Raw genomic sequence first — 14,052 nt, 5'->3', positions numbered from 1 at the left:
AATATTCTCCCAACAATCCACATACGATAAGTCAACATGAACTTAATTATTTTTTAAACTAATTTATGTGAGTATATATAGAAGATTTGATGATAATATCTTGACTACAATTTTTTGGGCCCACTTTAGGAATTCATATAGGAAAAACATTATATTTATATGATATTAGAAAATCTGTTATCAAACTTTTCCTATTACTTATTTCCTATAGCTCTGCAAGTGAATCTGGTTCTCAAAGCACTTGTGATCAGCTTGTAACTCCAACAGCCCTGGCCGCCTGTACCAGAGTTGACTCCTGTTTTACCCCGTGGTTTGTACCGTCTCTTTGCATGTCCTTCCAGTTTGCTCACCTGGAGTTCCATCTCTGTCATCATCTTGATCAACTAGGCACAGGTACTTTTTCCTTTAACATCAGGACAACATTCACTTAAGTGCTCTTAAGATACAGTTCATCAATTTTGACCCAGCTGACTTATTTCCAGGAAGTATGAAGTGAGTACTGGCAGTTATTCTGAAGTTGCTCTGGTACAAAAAGTATACCCCCTACTTTTAAACCAGCTTATACACCTGTAAGTTATCAATGGTATTGAGCTGACACACATTTTGGCATGCTTCCTAAGAGAATTTTCAAGAAATTTTTTAAAACAGCAGGTTTTAATATTAATTTAACATTAATAATTAATTTAATTATGATCTTTTTGACAGAAACACATCTGGTTTTGTTCTGTATCCTGAGCTATCAAATTAGTGGCAAATAAATTCCAACAGCACTTGATACTGCCTGAGTACCTTCTACAAATGGTGAACCCATTCTTAATTTAGTCTAAAGGAGTCACATTTCTATAAGTTTAGAAGGAAGATGATTTCCCCACATACCAAAAGTGGCTTTTATAAATTTTCTAATGTTACTTGGATAATCATTTCTAAAGCATTATATTCTGTACCAAATCTTTTTTAGTTAATACATTTTGATTTACATGTCAGTTAAAACATTTTGATTCCTGACATGTAATGGAAAAAGAGGGAGGAAATCAGATTAAAACCAAACATAGCTGCTGTTAAGCATCTTGCCTTTTCAGCAAAACTAAAGTTGAACCTGCTTCTGCTTTTTCTGTGAGTCTTGTTTTTATTTTTGTTTTTGAGATCTGTTTGGTAGATACAAAAATGTATATAGTTTCCTCCTCTGTTTTATTCGTTGTTCTCTGCAGTTAAATTTTTTGTCTGTTAGTGAAAGTAACCTTTAGACAGTATACATTAAGAGACCTAATTGAACAAAACAATTTTATTTTCAAATATGAAACAAAATTCAAAGATTTTAATATCTTCAAGAGAATTTTTGAATTTATTAAATACTAAATTCATAACCAAAAAGTGGGTAATTTTTACATCATTTCTTTATTTGTATAACTATTGACTCATCTTAATTCCTGGCTTTTTTGTTTCTTTCTCAACAGCTTCACCACAATACCTACAGCCGTTCATTTTTGATAAAAATATACCATCTGAACTAGAATACATGATTGTTTCCTTCAGAGAACCACACATGTATTTTCGACAATGGAATAATGGTTCTATCTGCCAGGAGATCCGGTTCTCAGCTCAAGCAGACTGTAAACTTCTAGAATGCAGAAATGTTACAATGCAAAGTGTAGTAAAGCCTTTCAGCATCTTTGGACAAATTGCAGTTTCCAGTGATGCAGTGGGAAAGCTGCTTGACTGCACCTTGACAGTGGACTCCATATTTATAAACTTTGGACAGCATGTAGTTCATTCTCTAAACACTGCAGTACAAGCTTGGCAACAGGTATGCACATTCCAGAACAGTTTACAGTTTGGCTACATATGATCTTTTATTAGGTACTGTATGTTATCACTTCTAATTATAAGATAAACACAAAAATGTGAGAGAGTGAGGAATTTGATGTGCACCATAATATTTGGAGCCTTCTCTGTTTGGGCAAAATGATGCATTTGTTGTTGTTGTTGTTTTGTTTTGTTTTTTTAACTTTCAAGAATATGAGTTCTTTACACACACATCAGGGATCGTGCCCACATTTTTATGACGAATGTCCCACAACTGTGTGGAAATTAACATATTCCCAGAAATTTTCTCCAAGTACTCTGTGCCCTTATTTTGCTAAAGCTTCAACTTAGCCATGTACCAAAAATGAAAGAAGAACCTTTGTGAGCCTTCCTTATCATAGTATTCCAGCTTCTTACACAAAAGACAAGTAGGATGGCATCTGTGAGCACAGCACAGTTCTAGTCTTTTCCTCTACTATCTTTCTGGCTTATTGACTCTCTAAATAAAGCACTGGATAATGGATTTTGGGGACCCCTCAGAGACTCTTGGTTACTTCATTAATTTATTTATATCTATAATAAGAAATTATCCATATCAAATAGGGACAAAGTATATGTCTTTGCTGAATTACATATTTAAAATGGGAAACTTGTTCATGTCTAACTAGCATGGAAGTAATTTCACAGAATGTTTAGCTGATAATATGTTCAGCAATTTAACAACAAATCATTTCTGCTTTCACAGATATATTGTATCTCCATCATGTTTGGTTGCTATGTAAAGTGAGACATTTCCCACATTTTATGTATGTTACAAACACTTGTGTGGAGCTGGCTCCCCAGAAGGAATGGTCCTTCCTCCTACCTTCTCTCTTGAAGGAACAGAGGCACTAAAGGGTGAGGGAAGGGGCTTTAGTTCTCTAACTCAAAAATTTTTATGGGAGTAAGTAAAAAGAATTGGGGGGGAGATTTTTAGGGCAGTAAGAATTTTCATGAAAATAAATTTTATGAAATAAGTAATTTTTAAAAAGAATTTTTAGTCCTATAACTTCAGAATTTTTATGACAATTAAATTTTCTGGAAATAAAATTTAATGTTTTTCTTTATATGCATGAAGACCTATACAAGACTAAGGAATTAATTACCTAACGTGGTACTATAATAGCAAAGGAAAAGAAGATAACACATCTGTTTTATATTTTAAAAATCTTTTTTAAGGGCATTCCATGGTTTTCTTGTTGCAAAGGACATGCGTAAAATAAGAGCTAGTGTGATCTAAATCTTTGCAGCTGGTTCAAATAGCAGTGTGAAAAAAACCTTCATGGCTCCAATTCCTGTTATTTTGTCATATTTTGAACAATGTATTTAATAAAAAACAAACCTAGAAAATATAAAAGAGTCATTGATACAGCATTTAAACCCAGGATATTTTTGTCTTGGTATCAGAGCCATTATAAGAGGACTCATGTGTAGCAACTACTGCAAAATGGCTTTCAGAAATATCAGTTTCCTTCCAGGGAATATTCTCATAGACACAGCTATACATATAAATAAAATATGGTGCATAAATATTTAAATGTTTTAAACCACATCAGAGTGTGAATGACTGACTGGCTAACACAGTGCCTTGAAGGAATATTCTGAATTTTTTTGAGGAATTGTATATTTGATTAAGTAGAGCCATATGTCACGTAGCATATTGCTGACAGGTACATTCTATGAATAGTTGGTTCTGATTTATACAGGGATTTGGCAATGTTAACATGAGCCACAAGAGGATATACTTCTGTAATTGTTGCTGTAATTTTCTTGTTTCCTCCCATGTCAAGGGTACTTACCACCAAGTTTTAATGTGGTATGCTTCTAACCCTGTGTATTCTAAAGTAAATATGAAAGTGCACTACTTTGAAATTATAGAATGTTTGACATTGAAATGGGCTGATGGAAGTTTATTAAGTTCATTTTTTCTAAGATGGTCTCAATGTGGTTTACCCTCTTTTTAGGGAAGTTTAATTTCCAAAATTTGGGTTTTATTATGTATATAGTGTTCACAGATAGTGCAATTGTTGCCACAGAGAAAAAATGAATTTAATAAGTAGGAAAAGTGATATGAGTTCTCCACAATACTTTTTATCAGATTCATATCAGAGACTAGTCATTTTTACCCAGTATAGATGGACCAGAGAGTTAAAGAATGAAACAGTTTGGCCTTTTACCTTTAGGTCATGAATTCAAGATTAACAGAAACCTTCTTTAAAGTTTGATTTCTCTGACTGTAGGTCTTTCTTCCTTTCTTCCTTCTTTCCTTCCTTCCTTTTTTTCTTTCTTTTTTCCTCTGTCTTATACATGATGACTGTTTAGTGAAACTGAATTAAATGACTCAAAATGCCATTGTGAGTTTGCTTTATATTTCTGTCACATTCCTAGATTTGAACAAAATAGCATTTGAAGGGATTACTCAAAAATCAAGATTATATTCATATATCTTCCTTTATACAAAACAGTATCTCTGCTTAATTTCATGAAACTTAAATATGAATAAGTCAACTTTTAACTATAAACCGTAGTGAACATTCTCAAGCTCAGCATATATGATGTCACAGCAAATGTGAATGAGCTCTTTTATAATACAGAATTTAAAACATTCCAAGATATGCTTAAACTTATTGTAGTTATAATGAACTCCACAGATGAAGGAGCAGTAAAGAAATAGTTCCCTGAGGACTTTGAGTATTCTTTAGAAAAATGTAAACAACCCCCTTGTGTTCTTTAATTTACATTTTTTCCTAAAACCCTCATCATTTATTAAAGGTCAGTTTTTAAAGATGAGGAAAGTAATACAATTTTTTTCTACTCAAGCTCCATCTGGTAACTTAACCTCTGTGTTGAGATTGATCCCAATTCATTATGAAAACTGAATTCTAATCTCAGGATGTGTAACTAAGTGAGAGATTGGAATCATATCCCTTCCTTCATGTTTGTACTCTTGGATGGAAAGGAGAGAAAAATGTTTATAAGGAGAGCAGTTTATGTTGATTATATAATACTAAATGGAAAAATCTCATCAAAACTAATTATACACTATGATTCCAGTTTGATTAGAGGTTTGTAGATAAATATATAAGATCAGATCAGATAGGATAGATTAGAATAGTAACCAGAATATTCAGAAGAGAAAAAAATTCCTTGAAGAAAATTCACCAAAATGTTAATAGCCTTATTGCTGATTGCAAAATTAAAGGGTTTTTTAAATTCGTACTTTTTTGTCTTCTAATATGCTGAACATATAACTTAAAAAATTTAATCTACTTTATTTTTTGTATTTCCTAAGTGTCGATTGAGTACTTATGTATTAGACATTGTGCTGGGTACTAGCGTTGAAGTTGTAAATAATACACATAGGGTTCCAGCTCTTTTATAGCATAGTCTAATTATGGAGACAATATTGAGCCCAGGATGGTGCAAATTAACAAGTGCTCTGAAAGGTGAATTAGAGTGTCATGTAGGTATAAAATAAGGAAACCTGGTCTGGTCAGGGGAGGATCTCAAAAGGCTCCTCTGAGGAAGTGACCTTTCAAGATGAACCTAAAAATTAGAAGCAAGTTAGTCAGGCAAGAGTTAGGGGCAAAGAGGTCCCAGCAGAGAGAAGGCAGTGAGGCAGAAAGCAGTTTGATATGTTGGATAAATTGAGAGGAGACCAGGGTAGTTTTGGAAAAATGGAAAAAAGACTGGTAGAGTTGGGGTGTCCTGAACAAGCATCATCAGCAAATGGGAAGTAGTTCAAGTTGCAGACAGAGAGCCATGGGCAGGGCCCATGAGTGAGACTGGATGTCTAAAACCTGGTGGCAGGCAAGTTTTGAACTCATAGCTAATGATCAAGAGCAACAACAGAGAACATTATGGTAGAAACAGGTTGCTTAAAAGTACTTTAGTCTCAGCCAGATTCTTTTTGTCACTAATGTGACTCTCAAGCAGGGTTTGGTGAAAATAGATGGATGATAGAGAGCTTAGAAGTCCTCAAGGGCCACCAGAAGAATAAGGCTTATTGGGGTCTCTTCTCCAGCTGCAGGAATAGTGCCTGCCACCTACTGCAGGGACAATATGCGTGACTAGGAGTGAATTCTGTTTCCCAAAATGACTGTTCCTTGAGGAAGTTCTAGATATGGTCTCCAACCTTGCTGGTTCCAGATACATTCGTCCTTGGCTTCACACCTCCCTGTTGCTTAAATCATTGTGCTTCTGAATTCCAATCCATTTGACTCTTCCTCACCTCAGTAAAGTGGTGAAGAGTAAAGCATGGCATTGTGGTGTTCATTAGAGCCACAGCCAGGAAATAGAGAGAAGCCAATTGCAGAAGCATCCGTTGCATAGTATCTCCCATCATCAGCAAATTGATTAGCTAATTATGATTTTTTCCTTATATTCTCAATTTACTTAACTAAACTATTAGTTTACCAAAATATTTCCTGTTTTTTAAACCATACCCTAACCAGAATGATGAAAGTATAATCACAGAAGTCCTCTATCACTGTGCCAGTGTATTGCTGTAAAAGCAGCTGATGAAGCCCCCATTTAGTCAAAAAAGAGGTGTCAACACAGGAACATTATTACTAATTTGCTGAAACTTAGCAGATTAATGAAGAATATTAACTGATGAATATTAGCTGAGGTACTGGAAACTGTTTTTTCAACTAACATTATTTCTCTTGAAAACTACAATTTGGCTTAAACTGACTCTGGAGTTGATCTGTTTTGTGTGTTCAGCCTCTTAACAATACGGAGAAAGTAATGCTTTTATTTATGTCTCTCCCTGAACAGATTTACACACATATCCACCCTCCCGCTTCAGGGATCTGGGGATGTATTACCTAAATGATCCTTACTTTCTGTAGGGTACAAACTGTGGCTTTGCTAATTGGTCTTGATTGTTGAGTTTAGAGGGCTGGGGACATGGTAATTCTAGCCGCTAGTATACTTCTCAGAAACGTGCACTACCCAGTCCAGCACTCTTTGTAGTATGTTAATACATTTTGAGAAATGTTAAAAGGGATCTCATTGTTCTTTTACTCTTCTGTGTGTATGATTTATTTTGTAGGAATATAAATCAAAACACATTCTTGGAACATTTATGATCTCTTTAAGATTTTTTTTTTGTGTGCTTATCCTGGAAGTATAGAATATTTTGTATACCAGAGCTAATGACAACAGATCCTTAGGGTTTCTGTGTTATAACAATGGCCACTGGGCAGACAGCTGCCAAACATCTTGCAATTAATCTGATACACGTTGGTTTTCATATTCTTTTTCTTTCAGAACAAATGCCCTGAGGTAGAGGAGTTGGTCTTCAGCCATTTTGTGATCTGTAATGACACACAGGAGACACTGCGGTTTGGCCAGGTGGATACTGACGAAAATATTCTGCTGGCGAGTCTCCACAGTCACCAGTACAGCTGGCGCTCTCACAAATCCCCACAGGTATTTGAGAAACAGCCTTACAAACACAGCGATTGTTAAGGCTGAAGATTCATTTATTTTGCATTTGTGTGCCTGTGTCCAGCTATTTCCTTGTTTAAATCTCCCAAAGAACCACACAGGTTATCTACATCTGATGGAAACCCAGAATGTTTAGAGGTAGGGCCTAGTATATCCTAGTACAGGCTTCTCCTGGAATGGAGCATTTTCCTGTTGAGAAGGGTACTGATGGGGCATCAGGGTTGTAGTGGTTAAAAGATGGGACTCTAGAGCCAAAGCATGTGGGTCTGCATCCTGGCTCTGCAGAACCTTGCTCTGTTTTCTCTGCTTCATTTACTTATACGTAGAATGGAAATAAAAAACAATACCTCTTCCAGAGGGTTGTGAGGACTAAATAGCTAATATGTAAAGCACTAGACTAGTGTTTGGTATACAGTAAGCATTATATGTTGAGCACTATCATTCATTCATTTATTCAGATTTTTTCTGTGTGCTTACTCTGTATCAGGCACATGCTAGGCACTGGGTATACAAAGACATGGAAGTCACAGTCTGTGCTCTCTAAGGACAGCTCAAAATCTGTATTCGGTGAGCACAATGACAGACTGCCTAAGGGAGCATCAAGAAGAGACATATCAAAGGATGCCTGTTTTCCAATAGTATAATTCCATTTTCCTGTCACTTTAGATGGGAATAATTAGAGACGTGCCCTACAGGGATAATACAAGGATGAATTAAATATAAAGTTGTGGTCTTAAATGAGTAAAAGAAATCCTAAGAAGTACTCTGAAGAATAATGTATTTCTAAAACTCTGAGTAATAACTGTCTGCTTATGATTAAAAGAAAGTCATTAGATTAGAGAACAAGTTTCCCATCTGGTCTATAGGCCAGCTTCAGAATATGTTATACCCTCAGGCTACGTCTTTATTTTTCCCCCAGTAGCTAGATTCTGATTTCTTGTTTCATTCATCAGATTGCCACACTGTTATAAAATTTAGAGAAGTAGATATACGGTAATATTTCTTATTTAAATATATTTAATTCAAATTGATCTGACAGGACATTAAAACTATATAAATCTTTTTTAACAAAAGTTCTTGCAAGAACGTGTCACAAAATATGATAGTGCACTCATATTTTCAGGGTGGTCACACGCCCTTTTTTTTCTAATTTTTCTTCTTGAGAAATGTCCATGTTAGAGAGTTTTTAAGTTGGTTGCCTCTTGGAACATAGCTAAAGGACATCATGTTTATTTCAAAATTAAGCTTCTTTTTGATATTTTTTTCCTGTTGATTGCAAAAGTGAAAGAACACAGTTGGGGGGAAAAATCCACACATCTATAATCCCCTATTACACTTCTTGTATAGCCTTTTAGATCTAATAAAGATTTCCATGATAATTGCATTCCCAGCAATTAACTATTGTTAGTAGCAGGAAAGAAGCCTCTGAGGAGCTGCAGTAATGTGTGACTGTACACCATACCTGTAGCCAGTTTGCCCGTGTACACACAGCTAACTGCAGGCCTCAGCCAACAGAAACCAAAGCAGAAGAAACTTAACCTTGCTCATGGCCATGTGAAGATGCATAACTAGCATTGCCCTCCATGACCTTCAGGATTCCCTGGACACTGGATCCAGGATGGAAAGGATGATCACAAGAACAGCTGACTTGGGATTGTGGAGACATACAGTTTCTGGGTGGGGAGAGGTCAGTGGGCGAAAAAAATGAACAATCACTGTCAGCCACTATATCTTTCATATTTATGCCCTTTTCCACATTTTCAAGACTTTTGTATTTATTGCTGGTTTTCACAATATTCCTGTTGTTTGTATTATTTATTACACATATTTTTAGACAAGAAGACATATCTCTTGATTCTCCATATACCTGGTGTCATTTCCACAGCATTGTCTCATTCCCCTGGGTTTGGACAGCATGATTCATGTGTTAGCAAATCTTAAGGTTTAAGATAAGGGCTGAGCAATCTGATAGAATAGACTATGCAAGTCTAAAGCTAGACTGAAACCAGATTCTTAGTCCAAGTAAATATTTAACTGTATTACCAAAACTGCATTACTTGCAAAGTCTTAGTTGTATTACCAAAAACAATAAGAACCTTTTTTTAAATACATTTTTTAGATGTTGATGGACCTTTATTTATTCATTTATTTATATGTTGTGCTGAGAAATGAACTTAGTACCTCACACGTGCTAAGCAAGCACTCTATCGCTGAGCCACAACCCCAGCCCAACAATAAGAACCTTTTAATGAAAAATAGGAAACATAGACGGTATCAGTTAAACTTTTGTTTTTCTTTTGAAGTTGTAACTGCATACTCCATATTCAAATTTTTGAGATGAGCTTCAGTCACTATAATTCTCTTTCAGTTAAAATTAAATTTACAGAAAACTACTAACTGTGTGTGCTGAAGTAAGTGTATTTTAAGAACCTCTGAAGCCAGCAGTCTTAATAGGCCCAGAGGGTCTTCGTGGAATTCCTTACATTCACAGTTGCAACTTCTGCTTGTTCTAATGAGAGGTTATATCTGAGGATCAGAAAAACTAGCCACTTAGCTTCAAACTGCACCTGGAGCTAGTCAGAGATGCACAAGTGAGCAAAATGTTCCTTTTTCCAGACTCCTAGTCATATCCTGCATTGCCCAGCAAGCTTGGTTTTAGGAACATTTGTGTCTGAATGTTTATGCTGCCTTGGGTGTTAGTCAATTCATAGTCTCAGGGAGAATTTCTAAAGTTCATAGAACTTAACTCCACTAAACAATGTAGCTTATATTGCAGAGATCAAGAAAGTGGCAATGACACCTGGAAAGGTTTCAAAGAGGTCAAGATATCTTAGAACCACACAGGAGGTTGCTAACAACATTAAGTCCCAGAAGGGTGGGAAGAAACATGGACACAACCAATTCCAGAAACCCGAAGCTGAGAAACCTTTTAGAATTGAGAAGTCATAAACTCTCCTTATAGTTTCTAACACATGCTTTGAGGCAGAGTCACTTAAAATGCTGGATATCCCACAACAATTTCTTGCCTAAATAAACAAAGGAAGAACAAAACTATTTCCTAGGGAATAATTGACCATGTTCAGCTGCACAGAATCATAGATGCCACCACAAAGGGCCCTTAAACATCCCAGTTCAGTAGACTTCAGATCAGGTTGAATGAAAACAACCAGGCAAGGGTTTGTCTTCAAAGAAGTGCTTTGCGTTGTGCAGAGCTGAACTTAAGCACTGAAGTGTGAGTTTATGGAATCTCTTCCCACAATATGAGCAGTGTATGCAGCAGAGTTGAGGGAAGCTTTGCTTAATTTAGCCAAACTGGATACAGTGGCACCTTCACCAACTAGTAGGGTTTGTGTATAGGCTGCTACAATTAGCCTTTTCTGGCTGATAGAGAACACTGTTGGTTGACAAAACTGTGGGGGATAGGAATGTCTCTGCTTTGTGTGTAAGGATTTACATATGCTTTTTATCCTCAAATATACATGCTTTCTGAATTATGCACATATTTTCCAGAATTGCAGAATTCCAGTTACCAATGACTTAATTTTAGTAATTAAATCATCCAGTAGGTGGAAATAGGCTCTAGCTACATCTATAGAAAGTAATAAAAATATTTCTCCAAAATTAATATTAAAAAGCAGCTTTATAAGTTGATGAAAACAGCAAATTTAAAAATGCAAATGTAACAAGGTAAGAATTAATTTTGATGAGCAGCAGAGCATCTTAGGAAAACACTTTAAACAGACATAATAAGAGAAATATAAATCCTACATTGCTTTAAGCAGAGATTGGCAAGCATTTTCTTTAGACAGCCAGAAAGTGAATATTTTAAGTTTAAAAGTCTTACAGTCTCCATCACAGAGCTACTCAACTCTGCAAGCACCCACAGGGTGATGCATAAGTGAATGAATGTGGCTGTGTTCCAATGGAAGTTGGTTGTGGACAAAGTCAATTTTTAATTTCATATTATTTTCATACATTATGAAATCTTTTGATTTTTTTTCAGCCCTTAAAAATGTAAAAACCGGGGCTGGGGTTATAGCTTAGTGGTAGAGCACGAGCCTGGCATGTGTGAGGCACTGGATTCGATCCTCAGCACCATATAAAAATAAATAAATAAGATGGAGGTATGTTTCCATCTACAGCCCCCCCCCCCCAATTTTTTTTAAATGTAAAAACCATTCTTGGCACACATGCCGCCAAATTTGGCCCAAGTATGCCAATCTTTGTTTTCAGGTCTCTCAGTTGATAAAATTCAATAGATGAAAGATTTGATTTAAAGTTGTTTTTCATTCTGACCTAAATGCTATTCCTCACTTGAAAGTTTGGTAATTAGTTTCAGAAACTGAGACAGATAATAGTTTAAATCTCTTAATATATATGTATATGTGTGTGTTAATATAAATATAAAATATTTTCAATATTTTTCATATTAACTGTAAAATATTTTTGTGTTTTATCTGTTCCGGGTCTAAACAGCAGATAAACAGAAAGCTCTCTTTCTTTTTTTGAATGTAAAAATATTTTAAAGTGACATCTATCTAAAAAAGAAAGCAACAGGTTTTGAGTATAGGCATATCTTATGGTGATTCCAGTCACTTGGCAATTTTATTAACTAGACTGCAATTTTTGTTCAGTTACCACTCTTTCCAAATCCATTTATGTAATACATGTATGCACATGAATCTAAGGAAAGAGATAAATTGTTGTCACCATCACAATTTAAAAACTTAAAGTAGACTAAGGGATGAGGAAAGTCTGTGTTAGCAGAACTGATACATTTTTCAAGCATTTTCATGTGCCTATATACCTGTTAGTTTGTTTGAAAAGGGCCAATGAGTTGACACATACTGAATATGCAAAAGGACTTGGTACTTCCTTTTTAGAAAGCAATTGTGTGAGAAGTTTCAGAGATTTAAAAATGATTATAAATTTTAACCCAGTCAGTCTCCTACTAGTAATCTATCCTCAGACAATCATGCTAAATGAAATAAACCAGTTTCAAAAAAACAATAGAATATATCTTTTCGCTGATATGTGGAAGCTAACCCACAATATGGGGTAGAAGGGAAGAATAGATATTCAGTAGATTAGACAAAGGGGAATGAAGGGAAGGGTAGGGGGATAGGAAAAGGAAAGAGAATGGAATGAATCTGAAATTATTTTCTATATACTTATATGAATACACCATATTGAATCCCACCATCATGTACATCCAGAAGAATGGGGTCCTAACTGGAATAAGATACATTCCATGCTGGTACAATTATATAAAAATGAATTCTGCTGTCATGTATAACTAAAAAAGCAATAAATAAGAAATAAAAAGATAAAATTCAATCTAATTCATTTATTTACAAAAAAGTTTATCACAATTTTTTATAGTAGAAAAATTTTAAATACCAAAATATCCACTTTTAAGGAAATAAGTAAAATCTTATAAGTCTATAAAGTGATCTGTTATGGAACCTTTCAATTTCTAGAAAGGGGAAACAATGCCCTATCATATAAATCAAAAAAGCAGACTATAAAATTCTGTATATACAGTTTGATCTTCACAACGTAAAAGCAAATGCACAAATTCACAATAGCTAGACTATGGAACCAACCTAGGTGTCCCTCAATAGATGAATGGATAAAGAAAATGTGGTGTATATACTCAATGGAATATTCAGCTTTAAAGAAGAGTGAAATTATGGCATTTGACAGTAAATGGTTGGAGTTGGAGAATATCATGCTAAGCGAAATAAGCCAATCCCACAAAACCAAAGGCCCAATGTTTTCTTTAATATGCGGATGCTAATTCACAATTGGGGGGGGGGGAACACTTGGGAAGAATAGCATTACCTTAGATTAGGTAGAGGGAAGTGATAGGAGAGGAGGGGAGGGGATGTGGGAATAGGAAAGATAGTAGAAGGAAATAGACATTGTTACTATATGTATATATGTGACTACATGACCAATATGATTCTGCAACATGTACACTCAGAAAAATGAGAAATTATATCCCATCTATGTATGATATATCAAAGTACATAAGTGCATTCTACTGTCATGTATAACTAATTAAGACAAATTAAAAAAAAAAAAAACAGAGCAAATACACAGAAAAATACTGGAAAGAGATGTTAGAATATTATCCATGGTTTCCTCTGTGTGGTAGATTAAGGTGATATTTTTCTATTTTATAACATTTTCAACATTTTAATAATGAGTGTACACAAATTATTAAATCAAAAAAATGTTAAAACCCCTAAAAAAATTACATACAGTTGGGTGCAGTGGCACACACTTATAATCCGAGCAGTTCAGGAGGCTGAGGCAGTAAGATAAAGCCAGCCCCAGCAACTTAGTGAGGCCCTAAGCAACTCAGCAAGACCCTTTCTCTAAATAAAATATAAAAAAGGGCTGGGGGTGTTGCTCAGTGGTTAAGTGCCCCTGGATTCAATCCCTGGTACCCCCCCCAAAAAAAAATACAAACTAAAAGACAAGAATTTGAGATGTTAACAAAAAATAGTGGCAAGTATAATGATACATCAATAATGGTTATTTTTATTATTTCTTATATGAACGGTTGCAGCAGTTTTTCTCAGTTACATTCTTTTAAAAAAAAAAATTGTAGTTGAAAGACAGACATACTGCCTTTATTTTGTTTGTTTATTTTTATGTGGTGCTGAGGATTGAACCCAGAGCCTCACACTGCTAGGCAAGTGCTCTACCACTGAGCTACAACACTAGCCCCTGAGTTTCTTTCTTAAT

At 35.1% G+C, this 14,052-nt stretch overlaps 1 protein-coding gene across 6 annotated transcripts in view; it reads left to right on the top strand.

Annotated features, from left to right (window-relative positions):
- Vps13b (vacuolar protein sorting 13 homolog B) overlaps positions 1-14,052 on the top strand; it is a 757,361-nt gene that overhangs the window by 662,600 nt on the left and 80,709 nt on the right. For all 6 annotated transcript variants that reach the window (XM_071602212.1, XM_071602213.1, XM_071602214.1 and 3 more), the window contains 3 exons: positions 212-393; positions 1,455-1,804; positions 7,117-7,278. In XM_071602212.1, the coding sequence (XP_071458313.1) occupies positions 212-393; positions 1,455-1,804; positions 7,117-7,278 (694 nt within the window). The remainder of the gene's footprint in view (positions 1-211; positions 394-1,454; positions 1,805-7,116; positions 7,279-14,052) is intronic.

The sequence above is a fragment of the Marmota flaviventris genome, chromosome 15, assembly GCF_047511675.1.
Source record: "Marmota flaviventris isolate mMarFla1 chromosome 15, mMarFla1.hap1, whole genome shotgun sequence".
NCBI lineage: Eukaryota > Metazoa > Chordata > Mammalia > Rodentia > Sciuridae > Marmota > Marmota flaviventris.
Note: the sequence above shows the minus strand (reverse complement) of the source record. Positions and strands in the feature narration are given on the sequence as shown.